We start from the raw sequence: 20,267 nt of genomic DNA, 5'->3' as shown, positions 1-20,267 counted from the left end.
AAACGTACAATGTGCAGGTGTTATCCTGTCAAAAAGTAGTCGACCCACATAAATAATAACAAAACAAACAGAAGCATTTTTATCGTGTGTTCGCAACACAATATGGTTTATCATAGGAAGTCTATAAATAAACCATTAATCTGAATAAGAATGTGAGTTATTCCGCCTCCGAAGCCTGCAAAAGTAATTTGCGTTGTACTATTTTTAGTTTCTAACAAGACACACAATGAGACTAAGGGATTTTTTCAAACGGTTCCGAGCCAAAAGGGTTCGACAACTGTCGATCAGTGACTCAGTGTCTTTTGAAGCCTTTTACAATGAGAGCCCAGTTGAAAAGTTAAATACAAAAGAATCGTCGTTAACCGGCGACTACAATCTTTCTCCGGCCAAATTAAATATTGTAAGTAACATTTACTTCTTACTTGAAACATTAGAATTTAATGTTTATTATAGACTACAGACTTCATCCAGCCTAAAAAGAAAAGATGTATAGAAAGAAGGAAAATAGAGGTGAGGCATTCCAGTCTACCTTTTTGTATATCCGTGGTGTTTCTATTGGCTGTGTTTCTACTTCTCCCTGTGGCATACCTTCTGAGATATTTAGGGGTGATCTATGCCCACATTGATGCCAGAAATTTTACCTTACCCAAAGAAGCTGTAAGTTAAAATTCTTTTACACTCCATTACATTTATTCAATTCTATGTATTTAGGAACATTATGAACCCAGCCATAATATCCACACTCTCTTAACCAGTACAAATGCTAAAGAAAAACTAGCATTACCACAACCTCCTGGTCCAGATTATGGGCAGTGCAAACTCATCAAAGAGTTGGACAGATTAGATTGTTACCCAGAGGATGGAGTGAATGCAGAAAAGTGTGAGGCGAGAGGCTGCTGCTACATTCCAGCCAAAGTCAAACCCAAAAAGGGCAACCCCTTGAATGTCCCCTATTGTTTCTACCCTCCAAATTATAATACTTATAGTTATGTTAATGCCACTGAAACTGCTTTTGGGATGGTGGTATTCCTGAAGAGAAATTATAGGACTGATTATCCTGATGATGTTGAGGTGTTAAAGATGATTGTTAAATATGAGACTGATGCCAGATTACATATTAAGGTATGTTAATGTCCTTGTTGTTGTTGATGATGTTAATATTTTTTTATAGATTGTAGATCCATTGAATCCTAGATTTGAGCCTCCCTACCCAGAAATGCCCATTGTTGATAGAGCTTCAACAAATACTCTGTATATGTTTAATTTTGATATAACTAAACCTGGCTTCCAAGTTATAAGAAAGTCTGATAATACAACTATGTAACTGTTATGATTTAGAATTTTGTTATTTTGTAATAACTAATTGTTTTGCAGTTTTGATGCATCGAATTTTATAAACATGATTTATTCTAATCAATTTTTGCAAATAACGACAAAATTGCCGTCCAAGAATATATATGGAATAGGAGAGCATAGATCTAAACTATTATTGTCTACAGACTGGTCTCAATTTACACTATTTAATCACGATAATATACCTATGTTTAATGTAAGTAATATATTTCTTACTTACCTCTTTAAATTATTTTCAATACTTACTGTAATGTTTTTAGAAAAACTTGTATGGAAGTCATCCATTTTACATGCTAATAGAAAATTCCACCAATACTCATGGAGTGTTTCTTCTCAACAGCAACGCCATGGGTAAAAGCTCATACTAAATCTTGGACAATTACTACATTATTTTTATTTCAGACGTGATTTTGCAACCAACGCCGGCCATAACATTCAGACCCATTGGGGGTATTTTCGATTTTTACTTTTTCTTGGGTCCAACTCCAAATGATGTCGTCCAGCAATACACTCAGTTAATAGGCTTACCTTATTTACCTCCTTATTGGGGCTTAGGTTTTCATTTGTGTCGATTCGGTTATAAAACCCTGAATGAAACAGAGAAAATTATGCAACGAAATATCGACGCTGGAATTCCACTCGTAAGTTATATATGTTGTTTAGATGCCTAGGTTAAATATTAATTTGATGTAGGACACCCAGTGGAATGATCTTGATTACATGGATAACAGCAACGACTTCACTTACGACAAGGACAATTTCAAGGGTTTGCCGCAGTTCGTCAAGAAACTGCACGAAAGAGGCATGCATTACATTCCTTTGGTGGACCCTGGCGTCAGCGCCAGCGAAAAACCAGGGAGTTACCCACCTTTCGACATTGGGTTAAAAATGGATATTTTCGTTAAGAATTCCAGCAACCAACCCTTCATTGGAAAGGTGAAATAACATTAAAATATCTTAAAACACATTATTATTGTACAAATTCCATAGGTTTGGAATACTAAGTCTACAGTGTGGCCCGACTTCACCCACCCAAGTACAGTAGACTACTGGACTAAAATGCTAAGAAATCTTCACAACGAAATCGAATTCGATGGTGCCTGGATCGACATGAACGAACCCTCAAACTTCCTTTCCGGCTCCTTTAACGGTTGTCCCAAGTCCACCTTGGAACTGCCACCCTACATGCCCAGCGTTGACGGCGGAATCCTTAATTACAAAACCATGTGCATGTCGGCCAAACATTACGCTGGGCTGCACTACAACGTGCACAACTTGTACGGGTTCACCGAAGCAATCGTCACCAATTTGTGAGTGTCATTTGATAAGTCTGGCCGATTTTACTGGGTTGTTTTTAGTGCAATGGCTGAAATAAGGGGGAAGAGACCTATGGTAATATCTAGGTCCACATTCCCGGGTCACGGACATTATGCGGGACATTGGAGTGGAGATGTTTGGTCAGCGTGGTTAGATATGGAGTTCAGCGTACCGCGTATGTGTATGTAAATTAAATTTTGAACAATCCAATTAATGGTTCATTTTTTAGAGCTATTAACGTTTAGCATTTTTGGCATACCTTTAATGGGTGCTGACATTTGTGGTTTTAACGGAAACACCACTGAATCTTTGTGTAACCGCTGGATGCAATTGGGAGCATTTTATCCATTTTCCAGAAATCACAACACTGACGATGGAATTGTAAAACAAGGCATGCAATTTCTGTTACATTTATTTATTCAATTACTTGTAGGAGCAAGATCCAGCAGCTTTTGGTGACTTGGTGGTTCGTTCTTCGAAAAAAGCACTCTCTGCAAGATATTCCCTATTACCCTACCTGTACACCATATTCTGGAAGGCCCATGACAAAGGGGAAACAGTAGCAAGACCACTATTTTTCGAGTACGTAAAACAAATCATTTAATCGTTCCTAAACTCAAAAACATTTAATTGCAGATTCGTCAAAGATCCAAAGACCTACAATGTAGATACAGAATTTCTTTGGGGACCTGCCCTTTTAATTGTTCCAGTTCTTAAAGTATGTATCAGTTTAAACTTTTAAATTACAGGGTACATACAAATATGTTACAGGAAAATGATGTGTATGTGGAAGCATACTTACCGGAAGGTATGTGGTACGACTTCTATTCAAAATCACCGATTGTTAGTAAAGGTGAAGTTTTCAACATTTCCGCTCCTCTGGACACAATTCCTTTGTTCATCCGCGGTGGTTATATTATAGCTCAACAACCTCCTAAACAAACCACCTTTGAGTCAAGAAAAGGTTTGATAAATCTAACTGTTGCAACTGACAGTAAGGGAACGGCTAAGGGAGAACTTTATTGGGATGACGGCGACTCTCTAAGTAAGTTGCATACGTATTCCCCGATTCATAAAATTTAATTAAATTAATTATTAGATGCGTACGAAGAAAACATGTATTCTCTGGTGAAATTCGCGATGGAGAACAAGGTGTTGCGTATAGAAAATGAGCATTGGAACGACGAGCACCCTCCGAATTTAGGATCGGTTACTGTGTTAGGTTTAGAGAAACCTGTTGCTCATGTCAATATTAACGGAATCTCGCGCAATTTCCAGTTTGACACCGTACATAAAGTGAGTATTTTTCATTTAATTGTGATATAAAATGATGATGATATTTAAATGTTTGTTTTCAGTACTTGGTCATCGATAATTTAAATATGAGTTTCAACAAAACCATTACTATAAGTTGGTATTATTAACTGAAGAACCTCGTTCAATCTTATTAGTCATAGTTTTAGCTTGTTACATTTTGCCAAAGATTGATGTGTGGGGATATTTATGTTAGGCAGTACCTGATTGGAAACTAGTACCGTTCAAAAATGTTAAAATTATGTGGCTTTAAAAATTTAACAGATTTTAGGTATTGTCGTTAATATTTTCTAGTCAGTCGACTTGTATTTAACAGATACGCACTAAATTAAAAAAATACTTATATATTTGTCTGTGAAGCTCAAACTTAAGGAAAAATGACTGAAGCAAATTACGTAGTTTAAAGATTCTAATGTGATTGTAGTTGTATATTGTATAATGTTGCCAATCAAGCTATGAAATATGTTATCCCAACTTGTTTTGTAGGAAGACCCTCTTGAATATTTTAAGAGACTGAGATCCACGTTCTATTTTACCGTTAAATAATGTTAAGAGTCTATCTTTAAAATACGTTAAGGTATAATAGGATTAAGTTGTCAATTATTTTTAGTTTTAAGCATATGTAGAATGTATCTTAATTAATCATCTTCATAAAGTGTGTAAAATTGCCAAATAAAATATAATACATAATGTTTTACTTTATTTTAATAAATAAATACGTTTTTAAGTTAATCAAATTTATTAGGTACATTTATGATTTACATTCAGGTTTAGAGTCAAAACACAATTATACATATCAGAATATATACATATGTGATGACATCGACAATTTAAAGTATATGGCAAAAAAGTATTGCACTAAATAAAGATAAAATAATAGACTAAACAATAGTATAATAACTAAACCATCTTTGGCAATAAAAAGTATGTATATAAATAGTAACTTAATTCAAAATATATAAATATTTCAGTACTTTTAAACATAAAAATACAATTTATTTGGTTTTAGCAGTGTACTTAATTCAATGAGCATATGGCACCCTTTCTGTTAATAAAAAATATTTCCTAACAAAGACTTCGTGTATAACACGAAAACAATATTTCTCTAGCAAATTTCAAAAAGAAGATAAAGGAAGTGTACCTTCCATCACACTAGGCAAGAATATTTTCTAAATGGCAGTGTAAATGCAACAAAAATTCATGTTCAAAGAAAATTTAATCAAATGAAAATAGTTAAGAGTCTCAACTTCCTCTTTGTACTAATAATTATCAGGCATAAAAATAAACAGTCTTTGATGTTATGGCACCAAAATTTAGTGACTACAGTAGGCAAGATTACTGATTTTTTAGTATGTAGTAGTACTAATGTTGTTAAATAAATTATTGGTTTCTCTTCAAATGAATACAATCATAAATGTATCACATACCATCTTAACTATTTCCATTTGAACAATAGAAACACCAAATCCGTGGACTCGAACTAATATCAGTGTTGCGAGAGTGTGTCAGTGTTTGTTACTACGGCTACTAACTAAGCATTTTCGGATATGCGACATTACGAAGTGAGTTCCTCGAGCAGCTCTTCGATCGACCGCTGTTCGTTCTTAAATTTCATCCAATAGTGCTCGGGCACCGTCCACTCGAGCAATATTTGTATGTTTTTTTTGAGCTTCTGTGCCTCCGGTATGTCTTCCGTGCAGGGATCCCGCCCCGAGTTCTGGATAGACTCCACCAGCACGTCGTCGATCAACCGCTTGTTGAAGCCGAGCTCCTCCAGCTTCTCCGGTGCCGATATCTTCTTCAGCAGTATGGCGAGAAGGAAGCGCATCTTCTCTATGGACATCGGCGTGGTGATATCCACTTTCGTTTCGTTTTTCGGTTTCTTTTTGGCCGCCTTGCACTTCTTATAGTGCGCCTCCAGATCGTTTTTGGTCTTGTGAAAGGAACGGCAGTCCTCGCACACGTACGGCTTGCTGCTCTTGTGGATGCACAGCATGTGCTTCTTCAGATGCGGCAATTGCGAAAATGAGTTTTTGCATAGTAAACAGGTGAAGGGTTTCTCGCCGGTGTGACGGCGGGTGTGCAACTTGAGGGCAGTCGAATGGGCGAAAGCTTTCCAACAGACCTGACAGCGATAGGGTTTCTCGCCGCTGTGTATCCTCTGGTGGACGGTAAGTTGGGAGCGTTGCGCAAAGGTGGCGCCGCAATGGGCGCATCCGTGTGGCTTCTCTTTTTTGTGCGTGCGCATGTGTTGCGGCAAGTGTCCCTTCAGATCTTTGTTGCAGATGTCGCAGTGGAAAGCCTTCATGTTGTTGTGGATGCAGTTGAGATGCTTGCGCAGAGCGTCGCGCCTAAAGAAGCTCTTGCCGCATATATCACATATGTAATCTCTGATCTCCAGGTGGCGTTTCGTGTGCAGCTTCAGGTTAGCCGAACAGGTGAACGAGGCGTTGCACATTCCGCACACGAATGGTTTCGAACCAGTATGTTTTCGCATGTGCTGGATCAACTGACCGCCGCGGGCGAACTTCATGTCGCACACCAAACACACGTACGGCTTGTCGCCGGTGTGTATCCGCAGATGGAGCCGCAAACGTTCCTTGATGGGGAACACCTTGTGGCAATAGTTACAGATGAATACGTCCGTCTTAACGACGCCCGTAGAGTGTTTGGCGGCCATGTGATTTTTTAGACAGCCCGCCTGGCGAAAGGCCTGCTGACACTCGGTGCATTTGTACGGTCTTTCGCCTGTGTGCACCCGAATGTGTTTGCGGAGATCGTTACTGCCGAGAAATACCTTGTTGCACACCTCGCATGCGTAGTTTCGAGGTTTATCTTTGGTATATGTCATTTTTGATTCGTGTTAAGACGCGTGACTAGATTCGGTTACTATATATGATTTTGGTTTGCATGCAAAACCCGGCACCTTACTGTGCTTTAATCGTATTTGTACTTTTGAAATTTGAAAATTATTAGAAGGTAATCCCAACCACCAAATACAGTGTTTCTGATATTAGTAGTAATAGTAGTTAAGTAGGAGTACGGTATTGTTATAGCGTGATGCGTAGGTCCTTCGCAGTGCCCTACCAATACCAGACTTCACCGTCACCTCACCTGCAAGAATTACTAGATACCATAACCCATTCTACAGTGATTACACCATTTATGAGAACGACCACGATCACACTGCATTTTAATTCGTTTTTTTCCTTCTGGTGGATTAGTTAATTAATGACCTCAATGTTAGATTATGTTGGAGTATTAAACACAAAAAATTCTGATGAAATTGACAATGAATTTCACTGTAGAAATTTTCCCAGGGAAATAGCACAAAATTGAAAATTAAACATTTTTGTAAGGTATTTTTCATGAATTCTTTTTTAAAACAAACATATTAATCTGATTTGGTTGACTAAAGAACATTCAAAGATACAGTGGTGGTCATTATAATACTGAATTTGAATATTGAATAAAAAATATATAAAACCATAAAGTTAAACATAGAGGATAATCAGTAATTATATGGAGGTATTTTTCTTCATATGGCGTATAGAAGGCATAATGGATCGGTTCGTTTATGGAGACATACTTAGTGGAGTCGTATTTGTTTGTGAAACGGTCCAAAACAGTCCTCAAATTTGGTTAATGATTGTTTTTTTACGGAATAGGTTAAAGTATTGAAGTGGTCTTAACCCTATTGATAACCTATAGGAAAATTTTGAACGCTAAATCTGGGATACTAATATACGAATCAAGACCGATCTATTTGAAAAATTGTATGAGGGTTGATATTCAATAGAACAGAGGCGACTTGATAAATTGACTGAATCCAAAAGATGTGAAGCAGTTATAAAAGCCAATGGATTCCATACAAAATATTAATATGATACAACAATAAAATAAGATTTTTTGTTAAAAAAGAATAATAAAATATTACAAATATTTTGTTCAGCTATATTTTTTTTAAATAATACAAAAAAAATAATTGTACTACTAAAATTATTAACAATTTTAATATTCTACAAATATTTTTTTCAAAAATTAGTACGAATATGACCAACACTTTATATTTCTTCAAGCTTCTCGAATTGCAGTGTCAAGTTCATTTAAATTTGTAAACAGTTGGCTTCTGTAGATAGGTTGAACAAGTCAAAATATCGATGCGTTGGTCTTTTAACCAATTCGTCAGAATTCTGGATTTGTGTTGGGCTCGTATTCATGTTGAAAGATATTTATTAAGAACATCATTTATTCAATATAGAAAGCAAATTGTTGTTTAATATATTCTTGTACATAAAGTAGTCTAAGTAAGCTCTGCAATGAATAACGCACGTTTCACTGTGGGTATAATAAACTTTTTGTGTAGTTTTGTACCCGTAGGATGCCAACATAAGCAGAGCCATACATTTTTTATAAATTAAAATTAAACTCGTTAAAATCTACTATTCTGTGGCCCAGTGAAAGTGATCCTAAGGTAATCAAGATTGAACTTTCACATATTTAGTAGAAACTAGGGTTTTTCTTTTCTTTCTGTGGTCATACGAACCCTCAGCAAGTCACATTTTCTCCAGGATGGTTTTCAATTGACAATAAGATTGGATTATTTTTTAACTCAATCAAATTAGATTGACCAGTTGAATAGTAGATACAACAATTACAGAAGAAATAATAAATATTACTGGCATCCAATTCAAATAGTACTTACTGTTCATAATTTTAATATATTTTAATAACTTTGATTATGGTGAACACTGTATATATTTTTAAATATATGATATTTCTGAGAGTAGCCACATTTTTGTTTAACATTTTAACAATATTTAGGTAGAAATTATTTCATTATAGGTACAAATTGAATAATTGTAAAAAATATATAACGTAATCATTTTAAATAAAATTTGAAATATTTTGGTTACATTTAACTAGAACAGTTCCTAATTAAAATAAATAGTAATGTGTGCTATTTCTCTGGCCCCGACTAGAACAATAAAAATAAAAACTCATACTTTCATTTATTTACTTTTTGACAAAATATCTAAAAATATTCAGAACAAAATATATAGAAGTAGGATTTTTGAGATAAAATATTTTTAAACATTTTATTTTTTTGGTTTAAAATAGTTGAATACATAAATACTTAAATTATCATCGAAGTAAGGAAATTTTCACTTATTTTAAACCACATAATAATTAAAAACATTGCTACAATTGACTTGGAAAGATCAATTAACATTTAAATACATTTTGGATTCATCAGTCAGCCAGGCAATTGTAAATATAGAAGCAAAAAGTCCAATACGAACCAAATATACGTAAAACGTATTCAAAACATAATGAATGATAAATGTTCATACGAAAAATTTTTATAAGTGAATAGTTTTTAACCAACCATTAATTGTTTAGTAAATATTCAGTGAAAAAATGTATATTGAAAGTTTAAAATGATGCACAAAACTGAAATACAATAAAATTGTATCTATAACAATGTAATACATCATTTAAGAAATGAAACAAATGGTAACAAGAGATGTAATTTAAGTAAAACGTGTAACTTATTAAATACCTAAACCATTAAATACCTCAACCAACAAAATCTAACAAAGAACATAAGAAATAACATACCATTAAATTAGTAAATGCAATGTAATGGTCAAAGTTACTACGAAACAAGTAAGTATAATTTTAATTCATCATGCTACTGATAATAAAATAGAAATAATTGTTACAGAGAAAATTCTAATTCCAGTGTAGGTTAAAATAACTGAAGAAAAAACAAGCAGAAATTAAATAAATATTATTGCAACAGAGACTGAATTGAATTGAATTGGGATTAAATATTTGTGTTGGCTCATTTCCTATTATCTGTTTGCATCTTATTAGAATACAATTGTTATCTGTTTGTGATTATGCAATGCAAACATTGCAATGTATTTCATGAAAACGTTATTTACAATTTTTCTTATCTCTGCAGAAAATAATTAATTAAAAGCACCGCAAACGTTTTGTCCTAGAATTGCTGTTTTAATTATAAATTGAATACGAATTTTATGGGCAATAAAAATTAAGGGCATGTGGAGGAACACTAAATAAAACTTTAACGTTTTTAGTTGTACAAAATGTAATTAACACAAGAACAATGAAACAAATATTTTAATTGCCTTGACAACACCACACGGCAAGTTCTAAATCATTTACAATGGACCAATTTACGTTTTTCAGATAATTATTGAAGAAATGAGTGCAATCTACACAAGATCTAAAACACCTACACGGAATTTAAGGAAGTTTTTACTGTGCCTAGGAAAGTATTCTAAATAGATGGTATTAGATTTAAAAAAACTTACCTGGTCCATTTTGTTGTAGTTTACTAAAATCCAACCAAATTTTTTTGGCTTGTTTGGTTTTTCGATCAGAGAATGACAGAACTCACTTTCAGACAATCCAAGCGGACCGAAAAACAAAAGTCCCCAACGTTGCGACGTTGCCAATACTCCAAACAAAGAGCACCGTAGTGGTAATTTTTAATTTATACAATTAGTTGGCATAATTAGGTATAGAGGTATCAAAAACACGTTTTTAATTATCAGAGTTATATTTTTTAAAACAGTATAAACTTATACAACTAAAATCAGAGAATTCATAGTTGGTCTTATGATAAAAATTAATCTCATAATTAGATAAACTTAATTGTTCTGCTTCTGATACAGGAAATTAATTTTTACCACGAAACATACTGAAAAATTCCAAAGTAAAATCATTTTTCCTTAATGAGATCATTATAGTAAGCAGTAATTGCGATAAGTTTCTGATTAATGAAGTTTTGTTCAATCTCAACTTTTCCACCTGGTCCAGCCGCATTGATCAACTGAAACAACAAAATTGTAATTATTAAATAAAAACCTCAATCAGACTTACTTACAAAATGAGTATTACTATTCCTGGGCAAAAACATAGCAACATTTTTTGACACCTCCTTCGCACACTCAAACATTTTACTAAAAGGAACTGGTTGTAACATCGTTTCCAAATCGTAAACGGGCATCTGTAAATATGATGGACCGCCCCAAGGTGGACTTAAAAATACCGTGTCTGCTTTTAAGGTCTTCGATAATTGGAAAAAATCTCCGATAATAAAATCAATCTTGTCAGCAACGCCATACACTTCGGCATTGTTTTTGGCCATTTCTATCTTCTTGGGATCAATATCAATGGCGATTACTAGAAAAATTTCAACAATAACCATCTTCTCACACTTATAGTCAACTTACCTCTATTACAAGTTTTGGCAAACTGAATGGTGTTACCTCCTGCGCCACAAAACGCATCAACAATAACATCACATTCCAACCTAGATGCAGTGTGTTTGGCCAAAGTTTCAGGTGTGACAGAATACCAGCTCTCTTCGTCCAGCTTAATGCCCTGATCGAACTTGCTGAATAGAGAGAACCTGCGATGCCAGTACTTTCTCAGTCTGGGATTGTCCCTTATTTCCGGCGGATAACTTATTCTCTTTTTCCTCTTCTTTTTCTTCGGCACTTTCACCGTAATCTCTTCCTCCTTCTCTTCGGTTTTCGGTATTATTGTTTCGGTGGAGACAAACTCGTCCTCGTAGGAAATCAATTCGTTGTCCGAACTGTCGTCATCGTCTAAAATCCCCTCGAAACTCATTTCGGTCTCCGAACCGACTTCTTCTATGGCGTTTCCGTCGTCGTCAAACAACGTGTGTTTGGCCTTTTTAGCTTGCGGCTTCAGCTTCAATCTCCTATTCCTCAACCTGATATGCTTCACCTTGTAAACGACACGGCCTTCGAATCTATCACCTCCGTCCTCCTGATATTCAATACCCATGAGATTGAAGGCCGCCTTCATTCGGTTTCGGGATGCTTCAAAATCTTCCGATCTTCCGGTATCGTGATGTTTTTTCTCTTTAGTTTGACCAGCTTGTCTCTTGCTGCCGCCGAAAGCTAGTGGCAACCCCATTGCCAGCATCGCCTGTTCGGGTTCCTCGCTGCTGCCACGATCCGACATGTTGGCGTCGCAACTTACGTGAAGCGTGTTCAACAAGTGACCCAGTGATGTGGTCACTGTATCCGAAAGCGGTGTGGACGTGTCTTTGGCCGAGAGACTTTTTAAAATGTTGCGTTTAGGTAGGACGAAATCGCTGGTCTGGCTCTTCAGAAAGGTGTTGGTGTTGCTTTGCGGCAAGTCAGGTCTCTCTGAAATACAAAGAAAATAAAAAAATGAAGGAAATTTTGGGTACGATGTACGAACATCTGGTTTCGACTCGTATGCCAGCTTTAACCAGAAATGTGGGCGAAATAATAACTGAAAGAAAATAAAAAGTAAACTGTGTGCTTCAATAAACCCAGAAGCATAACTAAATAAGTGCGAATATCAACACGGTGTGGCAATAAGAAATTTAAAAGTTACCATCGATTCGTGACGATATAAATTTGTTGTATTGCTCAGTGTACTCTTCTTCGTAGTGCTTCTTCCACAGCACATTCCACTGGTGCTGGTACTCTTCTTCAGAGTCCTCACTGCTTAAGGAACTCTGTACCGAACTAACTGACGAAAAACTGTCCGAGCTCGGGCTCAGCTCAATCGAAGACACTGTCATACGTGTGACATTGGTCATAGAATCTACAGTTCGCAGTGAACTGCTTGCATGCGATCCACACCTTAAAAATACATTAATACAGTGTTTGACTAACGCATAGATATCAGTGTAATATCTACCTAGAGCTAAGCAACCTCTCAACTTCGGTCTCGCAGTCAACACTGGCAGGCGAAAGGGGATTCCAACCCTCGGAAACGTCGTTGCCCAATTTTTCGTCGCTACCGCTCAGATCGCGGTTCAGAACAGCGCGTGGTTTTTGATCACTTTTGGCGGCTATCTCGCCACTTTTGATTTGCAGCTCGGCCCCGTAATTCGTGATGTCTTTGTCGTTAAACTTGAATTTATCCTTTGTTTGATCCCCGCTCTGCTTCACGCCGACCGGTATCCCATCCTCGTCGAGGTTCTGCAAGTACTCAGGATTGATATAGGCGCTGTACTTTGCAATCCAGGATTCCCAGATCAGTTTCTCGCCGTTCAGTGACCAGAACTGTTGCCAGTCGGTGTCCAAGTCATGACGCAGGAAATCGGTTAAGTCGGCCCCGCTGTCGCTCGACTGTAAACCTCGGATTAACGAGACGCTGCTGTCGTGTACGTCGCGCAGACTGTCGTGTTCGTCTGTGGAAAAATTATCGGTGTGCGATGCGCTGCAGTAACAGCTCAACGTCTCAATCTCATTCTGAAATATACATGGTGGTAATGGAGTTTATAAATTTGGATATTTGTTGATTTTACCTCCGGCTTGCTTGGAGTTCTTTGTATGTTGGGCAAAGAGTTACATTCGCTCAACGGTTCCTCTTCGTTTTGATAATCCTCTTCCGAAGCGCTGAACTCACTTTGGAATGGATTTACTTTGCCATTATCTTTACTGCTATAAATAAAAATATATTGTCTCTAACTATTCTACTACTTAAGTGGAGTATATTTAAAAATGGGGTTGGTCAATGAAAAACAAAATCATATTAATATTTTATTCTTACTGTTTGTTAATAAGTTAAAATAACACAGCTGAATTGACTATAGATATTAATACAATTATGATAACTATACAATAACAAATAAACAATGATGATAAATTTTATTCACAAATCAAAATTGGATATGTTGAAATTGAGCAATTCATTCCTGGCTTGGAAATATCCAGTATCTGTCAAATCATATGGATCAGGAACAAATGGTGGGGTCTTAGATAATAAGTTCTCCCAATCAGTATCCTTGAACACCTCCATATTTTTTAAATCTTGGGCAGTTGCCCTCTTCTCTGGATCTAGAACCAACAGTGACTCAATGGCCTTCACCGTTTTATCTGACAAAGCTTCTTCTTCAGTGGGCCATTCAATATTGTGCTCTAAGATATTTTTAAACACATCTTGGGGAGTTGAATCATTAAAAGGTGTAATGCCAGTCACAAACTCATAATAACATACTCCCAGAGCCCACCAATCCACAGCATGATTATGACCCTTTCTCAAGAGTAATTCAGGTGCAAGATAATCAGGTGTGCCCAAAATCCTTTGGTCTGAGCTCCACTGACCCCTCCTAACTGATTTTGGGGTCCTATATGGGGTTCTTGGTGTTTTTGGTGTGGTGTCACTTTGAATTGGGCTGACCACACTGGGCGTTGACTTAATCACCTCCTGCTCAACAGACTCCTCACTTTGAGGTATTTGAAATCTAGTAGTTTTTATTTTAATGGGCTTTTGGGCTGAGACTGGGGTTGAGAAGGTCACGCCTTTCGGTGGACTGGCTGAATCCACCCTCAGAATTTCAATTTCGCCAGTCAGGCCAGTTTTAATGTAAGCCTTTCTGGAACCTTCAGGTGATGGAGATCTGCATTTGCGTTTCCTGTCGCCCCGCATTAAGCCACACCTGCTGGAAATCTTTCTGCTCACTGGTGATGCACAAGAATTATTGGGATTGTTATGAGTGTCTTCACCACTCCCACTACTAACACATGTGTGATATGAACTGTATTCAGTTAATTCAATACTCTTCAGTGGTGTGTTATCAGCGGACATAAATGTTATACCTGAAAGTCCCGTCCCATTAAAACCTCTAGAGCAACTGAGATTGTTCAAATCACTTTTTCCCAGTGTTGAGTTGTGATCCCTCAACACTGATACATTGCATGAATCTTGTTTACTATCAGAGTTGGAATCAGATATGAAATCGCTGTTGTTGGACTTAACAAATTTTGAATTACCAGACCCAAAACTTAAATGGGAAGTCAAACTGAGCAGTTGTCCAGGTGTCCTGGCACACAGATTTGGTGTACAATTCTCAAAATCTGATATCTCCAAGTCTCTGTGTATGTGGATTTTGGACAGACCAAAGTCAGTTAGTTTAACATGCCCCTCTTTGGATAAAAGCATGTTGTCAGGTTTAATATCTCTGTGTATTATGCTGTGCTGATGGAGATATTCCAGGGCTAAAGAAACTTCTGCAATGTAGAAACTGGCCATAGATTCATCAAAGAACCCATAAACACTTAGCAGGGATTTTAAATCACCTCCAACCATGTACTCCATCACTAGGTAAACAGATGATGAGGTTTGCAAGGAGTAGTACAACTGGACACAGAAGGGGCTTTTGGTGAGAGCCAGCGCGTTTCTTTCATTCACCACTTGTGTGACCATGTTTTTGTTGATCATTTCAGTCTTTTTCATAACTTTTATTGCATACATCACATCCATGTTACTTTTCTTGCAACCAAGGAAGACTTTACCGAAAGCGCCTCGACTTATCGGTTTTATAATGCAAAAGTCGTGAATTTCAGGCGCCTTTGTGCTATGAGTTGATACATTTTCTTTACCAGCTTTAACTTCTGTGCTAGTCATTATTCCAAGTTTAATAACGCTATTCCAGTTAAATAATCACTGATTTAAAACAATGCACATTGTTACCGTTGTTAAAAGTCGGTTTTGTGTTAGGCAATAATTCAAATGTTTAAAAAGCCGTTTTACAATTTAAAATACAAAAACATGAAACACGTTCGTTTTTGACAGATGACAGACTACTCACCGAATAAAAACCCTGCTGCACAGACAGGTGATTTCGACACACTGATTTTGCTTCTTCAGATAAATTTCGGCCAGAGCGTCCCACTGCAGCTCACACATATTCGCGACGTATGGTCTTAGGGCATTATTTTTGCGAAAATTTTTGATGTCGGGCTACTGTCAATGCATTACCAATTTTTCGGTATTCTGATGTTGGTACGTAGCGCAGGTTGGCAATGCATGCGCGAAAAGTGAAAAAATTTTTTTAGAAATTTTTTCACACATTTTCCATTATTTTGGAGATTTATTCTTAGCATTCGTACATGAACATGGGATACAACATAATTATTCCTTTTTGTATTTTATTCGCGACATACAACGATCTATTTAAAGGAACTTTTAATATGCTATAGCGTATCAATTGAAAGTAAAACAGTTCTAGTACAATTCACTACATTGTTTGAATTTTAACTCTGGCTGAAACTGCTTTCCAACATCTTCAAATTCAAAATTTATTTTTTATAATAAATAATTATATTGTTTATAACCATCTATTAAAATATAACTGTTAACTGAACTGTTTTCAATGGTAAATTTAATGATCTTGGTTCATTTTGATCACAAGGAACGAATGTAAACATTGTCCAAATCGACTTTGCTTCAGGTTTAGCTGCGACTTCATCATTTTTGAGGGATTAATCTTAAAATGACATCTAAAATGGTTTTCATTATAAATTTTTAACTCTAATTTCTTTCTATCCGTAATGCATACTAATCTAATCTAATCTTGTTTTTTAAATATTCTTACCTACAATGTATTTTTTGAAATTGTCCTCCTTTCCTACTGAATTAAATTTAATTTCTTGTTAGAGATTGCCCCCTCCTTTATTTTTAATACAATCTCTGAGTCCCTATTAATTTATTAAAAAAGCCTTAAATAATTACACACTATATAATTAAGAAAAATTTATTCGTTCACACATTCAATAAATTGATTACAATGTATTCTCTTAAATAATACATTTGCATCATTTTGCACAATAAAATGAATACAATTTGCATCAGAACTTGAAATAAATACACATCTAAAGTCATAACATAAATATAGTCTAATTCTTGTCTCTAATAAATACATATAGAACATTTTTGTATAAAAAATAATAAATATAACAAAGTTTAAATTTAGAAAATTAAACAAATCAAAAAGAAGGTTAAAAAGTTGTGCTCATTCATATAACATAAAAACCAGTTTAAGCATTTAAATAAATGCTATTGCTATTCAAGTAACAACTTAAACCACTAAATAGAAATTCAAATTAGTATTTATGTTATTATCTAAATTTAAAAATTTATTATTAATATGTTTCAGTTACTTGTACTATTTATTCAGCATCATGATAGGTAACCCTAAAATTTAGAAAATTATATCAATTTGTAAGTAATATTGAAAATAAAACTTTACCTTTGTTTCCCCTCTTGCCTTTTACTGAGGCGCCTCTGTTTAGACTGTGGAGAAAGTGTAAATCTCTCTGTGTGCTTCCTATTCACTCTCAGCTCTTTGGAGTCAGCTTGTTTTGCCTTCTCCACTTTGTTCATGAATTTTGTGATTAGATCTTTGCAATCCATATTAGATTCAGGTTCCCATGAGTTCTGAGATGATGAATATCCTTTCCAAGACACTAGGAATTCTCTTGTACCATCTTTTCTGAAATACACATCGAGGATTCTGTCCACCTATAATTAAAATGGCAAAGCATTAAACAATAACTGTTGTAGCCATAAATTACCTCAAAATCATCATCTTCATTCCATGTATCTTCTGGAGCATCAGAAGCTGTTCTCTTTTTGGCCCTACCCTTTGATTTTGTCTTATCTTTCTTTTTTGAATTGGATTTGAATTCAGCAATTAATTCTGAACAGTCTAATGTAGACTCAGGTTCCCATGTGTCACTTTCAGGCTCATAGCCCTTCCATCTTATCAAGAAGTGTTTAACTCCTTTAATCATTTTCTCATCTAATACTTTTTCTACCTGGAATGCAATTAATAAAAATTTTCCAACTAGAAATTAAAAGTACCTCATATTCTCCAGAATCTGATACATCTGATTGTGAGTCAGAGTTGGGTTTGGTGTTTCTTCCCTTGGATATGGCAGACTTTTTTTTATCATTAATTTCTTCATCCCTGTCTGTTGATTCTTGATCAGACTCATCTTCAATTAGTGCTTTTTTGGCATTCTTGTTTTTACCCTTGCCTTTGGAGGATTTTCTCTTATCTGTCGCCTCATTATTTGATTCTTCTGCCTCTTCGCCGTTTTTGACATTTTTGCTATTCCTTTTCGCGGACTTTCTTTTTCTCTCTTCTGGCTGCTCTTCGTTCACGTTAGTATCCTCCTCCGCCACGGACACGCCATTTTCCGCCTCGGATTTTGTCGTCGATTGCCTTCCTTTCCGTTTCATTTTTTTATTTGCGGCTCCGGCACTTTGTAAATAAAAACGACGCCACTACAAACTTACAAAATGACGCCGAATATGGTGTACGCCAACTTGCATGTGTTGGCAGCACTGATTTTTGGCATTTTGAAAAATTTCCCGCCAGATCAACCGCATCAAAAAACTTATTTGTCTATGTAATTCTACTCTGCTTTTTAATAAATATAAACAGTAAATGAAATAAAAACCCACTTGGAATATTCTCAAGTATATTACACTTATTAATTATATTACACATAAATAAATAGATAAATAGATTTTTAAGCTTAATTAAAATACAGGAATGATCACATTTATTCTAACCGAACGTTATGAATGTTCCGTGTGTATCGCCTAGGCTTATTTCGCATGGCATGTTCAACCTCTTCCAGAAAACTCGTGGAATTGTGGATTGTTGTGCCGCCCAAAATAATATTGAAGCTTGGATAACTCTTATTAAAGGAATGTACTGTTAAGGATTCTTCATAGGTTGTGCCCCCAATAATAAATACTATTATGTCTTGTGGTTTAGCACTGGATTGACTTCCCACATAAGGAAACAGGTTTTCCCTTAGCCTCCCTTTGACTAGTTCCTCTAAAGTATCATGTAACAAAGGCTTGTGTTGTGTATAAACATTGTCCACTCCACTTAAACCTTTAAAGAACCTCTTTGTTATTTTTACAGCATTTTCAACATTGAACAAATCACTTTGCCTAGCATGTGAACCTGCATATTCCACCAAACTGATTATGTTCCTTATCAACTTTTCAGATACATGTTTCTTCTTTAATAACTCTATTAAACCAGTCAGGTCATTGCTGCTGTGATTTTGGTACCTCAATGCATACAACATAACAAGTTTGGCTGCATCTGTGTTTCTGATTTTGTCATTGTGAAGTAACTTTTTAATGCTTTGCAAATGTGATGAGTGATCATTTTGTGATGATATTTCCTGTTCTATTTCAGAAACATCCAACAAATTGTACTTGTTAACCATAGAACTCAACTCACCAACAACAGTAACATGTTTTGTAACATTGCCAGACAACTTTTTAAACTGTGGATAGGCTTCAACAAAGTTTTTCATGTCAGCTATACTTTCTATTTTTTGGTGACTTTTAGCCTTCGCTTGAAACTGGTCCATGAGCTGTTTAATATTCTGTCCAATTTCCCCATAGTTCATAAATATGTTTTTAGCATAAAACACATCCTGTTCTGCTGATAAGACCACTTCAGATAAATCCTTGGACACACCAGACACATTAGACAAGTTCACTCTGTTATTGTTAATTGTTAACAACTCATGAACCATTGCTTGGTATGTCCATTGGTTCAACAATGGTGTAATAGGGTCATCCCTTCTGTCTAAAATTAACAGTAAGGGTTGGCTGCTTTGGCCAAAAGCAAATAATGATGATTCCTTATTCATCACATCCTCCACTCTAGTGCCCAATTCTTTGCACAAATTTGAATTAGCCTGATACCTTATGGCTGGAGCTTTTTTCAATGATAACAAAACAGACACAATAGCCTGTACAGATCGCTGAAGTGCAGTGGGAATCCAAGTCAAATCACTGATACAAACAGGTATCCCCACTGAAAACAAATGGGGATTCACAGCCAAATAATCCATGTAAAACTCCTGCACTTCCTTAACAACCTCTTGTTCATCGTGTTCCGCTAACGTTTTTATATCTGCCTTAGCAATAATGTTACTGAAGTAAATGTAATATGCCCCATACTTGGGCCTTCTGAGTTCGTTGCACAAAGCCTCGATATTTTGCGGCGTCGGCCTCAAAAATACCAAACACTTCAGGTATCTGAGGCCCGTGGAGTTTGTGTAATTCGGTGAGTCTATCCGTTCAAGTAAAAACACCTCCTTCTGTTGTATTTCTGACTGCCCGTAAACCATGCTTATCACGCTGGTCGTTTCCTTGTCCATTAACAGAACTTTCATTCCCGGCTCACTTTCCTCCGTCATTTTTAGGACGTAGGCTTTAACAGCCGAAATTACGTTCATTTTAGCTCAATTTCCAATTAAAAGTTTATCTTAATTATTTTGACATTTGGGCGACAACAAATGACGTTTTGAGACATTTGAACTAATCCACAGATTATGGTTATTTGTATTTTTTATTGTAAGCTGATTGTTTAAACTAATGAATTATTTATGTTAACACCATTTATCTGAATGTAA

At 35.8% G+C, this 20,267-nt stretch overlaps 6 protein-coding genes across 7 annotated transcripts; 1 reads left to right on the top strand and 5 right to left on the bottom strand.

The window, feature by feature from the left end:
- Positions 1-8: 8 nt before the first annotated feature.
- LOC109598697 (lysosomal alpha-glucosidase) lies at positions 9-4,674 on the top strand. Its single transcript, XM_020014602.2, has 17 exons — positions 9-152; positions 209-400; positions 454-657; positions 712-1,122; positions 1,172-1,320; positions 1,375-1,549; positions 1,614-1,704; positions 1,756-1,994; positions 2,047-2,289; positions 2,344-2,663; positions 2,712-2,845; positions 2,900-3,051; positions 3,104-3,252; positions 3,307-3,388; positions 3,442-3,715; positions 3,770-3,966; positions 4,029-4,674. Exons 2-17 carry the CDS (start codon positions 227-229, stop codon positions 4,092-4,094), a joined length of 3,060 nt encoding a protein of 1,019 aa, XP_019870161.2. The 5' UTR covers positions 9-152; positions 209-226; the 3' UTR covers positions 4,095-4,674.
- Positions 4,675-4,915: 241 nt separating this feature from the next.
- Positions 4,916-10,470, bottom strand: LOC109598699 (gastrula zinc finger protein XlCGF57.1-like). Its single transcript, XM_049962365.1, has 2 exons — positions 10,329-10,470; positions 4,916-7,098 (listed from the first exon to the last, which is right to left on the bottom strand). The coding sequence occupies exon 2, from the start codon at positions 6,833-6,835 to the stop codon at positions 5,540-5,542; it is 1,296 nt and encodes a 431-aa protein (XP_049818322.1). The 5' UTR covers positions 6,836-7,098; positions 10,329-10,470; the 3' UTR covers positions 4,916-5,539.
- An 87-nt stretch (positions 10,471-10,557) lies between these two features.
- LOC109598696 (trimethylguanosine synthase) lies at positions 10,558-15,827 on the bottom strand. 2 transcript variants are annotated; one of them, XM_049962363.1, is made up of 7 exons: positions 15,623-15,827; positions 13,337-13,469; positions 12,724-13,280; positions 12,415-12,665; positions 11,253-12,200; positions 10,904-11,202; positions 10,558-10,849 (listed from the first exon to the last, which is right to left on the bottom strand). In XM_049962363.1, the coding sequence occupies exons 1-7, from the start codon at positions 15,718-15,720 to the stop codon at positions 10,739-10,741; spliced, it is 2,397 nt and encodes a 798-aa protein (XP_049818320.1). In that variant the 5' UTR covers positions 15,721-15,827; the 3' UTR covers positions 10,558-10,738. The 2 variants fall into 2 exon arrangements, with proteins under 2 accessions (XP_049818320.1, XP_019870160.2); XM_020014601.2 differs by having other exon boundaries at positions 13,337-13,472; positions 15,623-15,823.
- Positions 13,559-15,596, bottom strand: LOC109598738 (serine/threonine-protein kinase greatwall). The gene has a single exon (XM_020014656.2). The coding sequence runs from the start codon at positions 15,436-15,438 to the stop codon at positions 13,684-13,686; it is 1,755 nt and encodes a 584-aa protein (XP_019870215.2). The 5' UTR covers positions 15,439-15,596; the 3' UTR covers positions 13,559-13,683.
- Positions 15,828-16,553: 726 nt separating the features above from the next.
- On the bottom strand, positions 16,554-18,157 carry LOC109598701 (chromodomain-helicase-DNA-binding protein 1). Its single transcript, XM_020014606.2, has 4 exons — positions 17,677-18,157; positions 17,388-17,630; positions 17,063-17,334; positions 16,554-17,007 (listed from the first exon to the last, which is right to left on the bottom strand). Exons 1-4 carry the CDS (start codon positions 18,055-18,057, stop codon positions 16,983-16,985), a joined length of 921 nt encoding a protein of 306 aa, XP_019870165.1. The 5' UTR covers positions 18,058-18,157; the 3' UTR covers positions 16,554-16,982.
- A 125-nt stretch (positions 18,158-18,282) lies between these two features.
- Positions 18,283-20,226, bottom strand: LOC109598700 (vacuolar protein sorting-associated protein 45). Its single transcript, XM_020014605.2, has one exon. The coding sequence runs from the start codon at positions 20,088-20,090 to the stop codon at positions 18,384-18,386; it is 1,707 nt and encodes a 568-aa protein (XP_019870164.2). The 5' UTR covers positions 20,091-20,226; the 3' UTR covers positions 18,283-18,383.
- Positions 20,227-20,267: the final 41 nt, after the last annotated feature.

This window comes from Aethina tumida, chromosome 2 (genome assembly GCF_024364675.1).
Source record: "Aethina tumida isolate Nest 87 chromosome 2, icAetTumi1.1, whole genome shotgun sequence".
NCBI lineage: Eukaryota > Metazoa > Arthropoda > Insecta > Coleoptera > Nitidulidae > Aethina > Aethina tumida.
This window is presented reverse-complemented; position numbering and strand designations above follow the sequence as displayed.

Coding starts and splice junctions, on each gene's coding strand:
- LOC109598697 (XM_020014602.2), top strand. CDS start 227: ATGAGACTAAGGGATTTTTTCAAACGGTTCCGAGCCAAAAGGGTTCGA. Junction 2,290..2,343: donor ACCAACCCTTCATTGGAAAG/GTGAAATAACAT, acceptor CAAATTCCATAG/GTTTGGAATACTAAGTCTAC. Junction 3,052..3,103: donor ACAACACTGACGATGGAATT/GTAAAACAAGGC, acceptor AATTACTTGTAG/GAGCAAGATCCAGCAGCTTT.
- LOC109598699 (XM_049962365.1), bottom strand. CDS start 6,835: ATGACATATACCAAAGATAAACCTCGAAACTACGCATGCGAGGTGTGC.
- LOC109598738 (XM_020014656.2), bottom strand. CDS start 15,438: ATGACTAGCACAGAAGTTAAAGCTGGTAAAGAAAATGTATCAACTCAT.
- LOC109598696 (XM_020014601.2), bottom strand. CDS start 15,720: ATGTGTGAGCTGCAGTGGGACGCTCTGGCCGAAATTTATCTGAAGAAG. Junction 11,203..11,252: donor TGCCAAAACTTGTAATAGAG/GTAAGTTGACTA, acceptor AAATTTTTCTAG/TAATCGCCATTGATATTGAT. Junction 10,850..10,903: donor GGAATAGTAATACTCATTTT/GTAAGTAAGTCT, acceptor TTGTTGTTTCAG/TTGATCAATGCGGCTGGACC.
- LOC109598701 (XM_020014606.2), bottom strand. CDS start 18,057: ATGAAACGGAAAGGAAGGCAATCGACGACAAAATCCGAGGCGGAAAAT. Junction 17,631..17,676: donor CAGATTCTGGAGAATATGAG/GTACTTTTAATT, acceptor ATTGCATTCCAG/GTAGAAAAAGTATTAGATGA. Junction 17,008..17,062: donor AGGCAAGAGGGGAAACAAAG/GTAAAGTTTTAT, acceptor TCTAAATTTTAG/GGTTACCTATCATGATGCTG.
- LOC109598700 (XM_020014605.2), bottom strand. CDS start 20,090: ATGAACGTAATTTCGGCTGTTAAAGCCTACGTCCTAAAAATGACGGAG.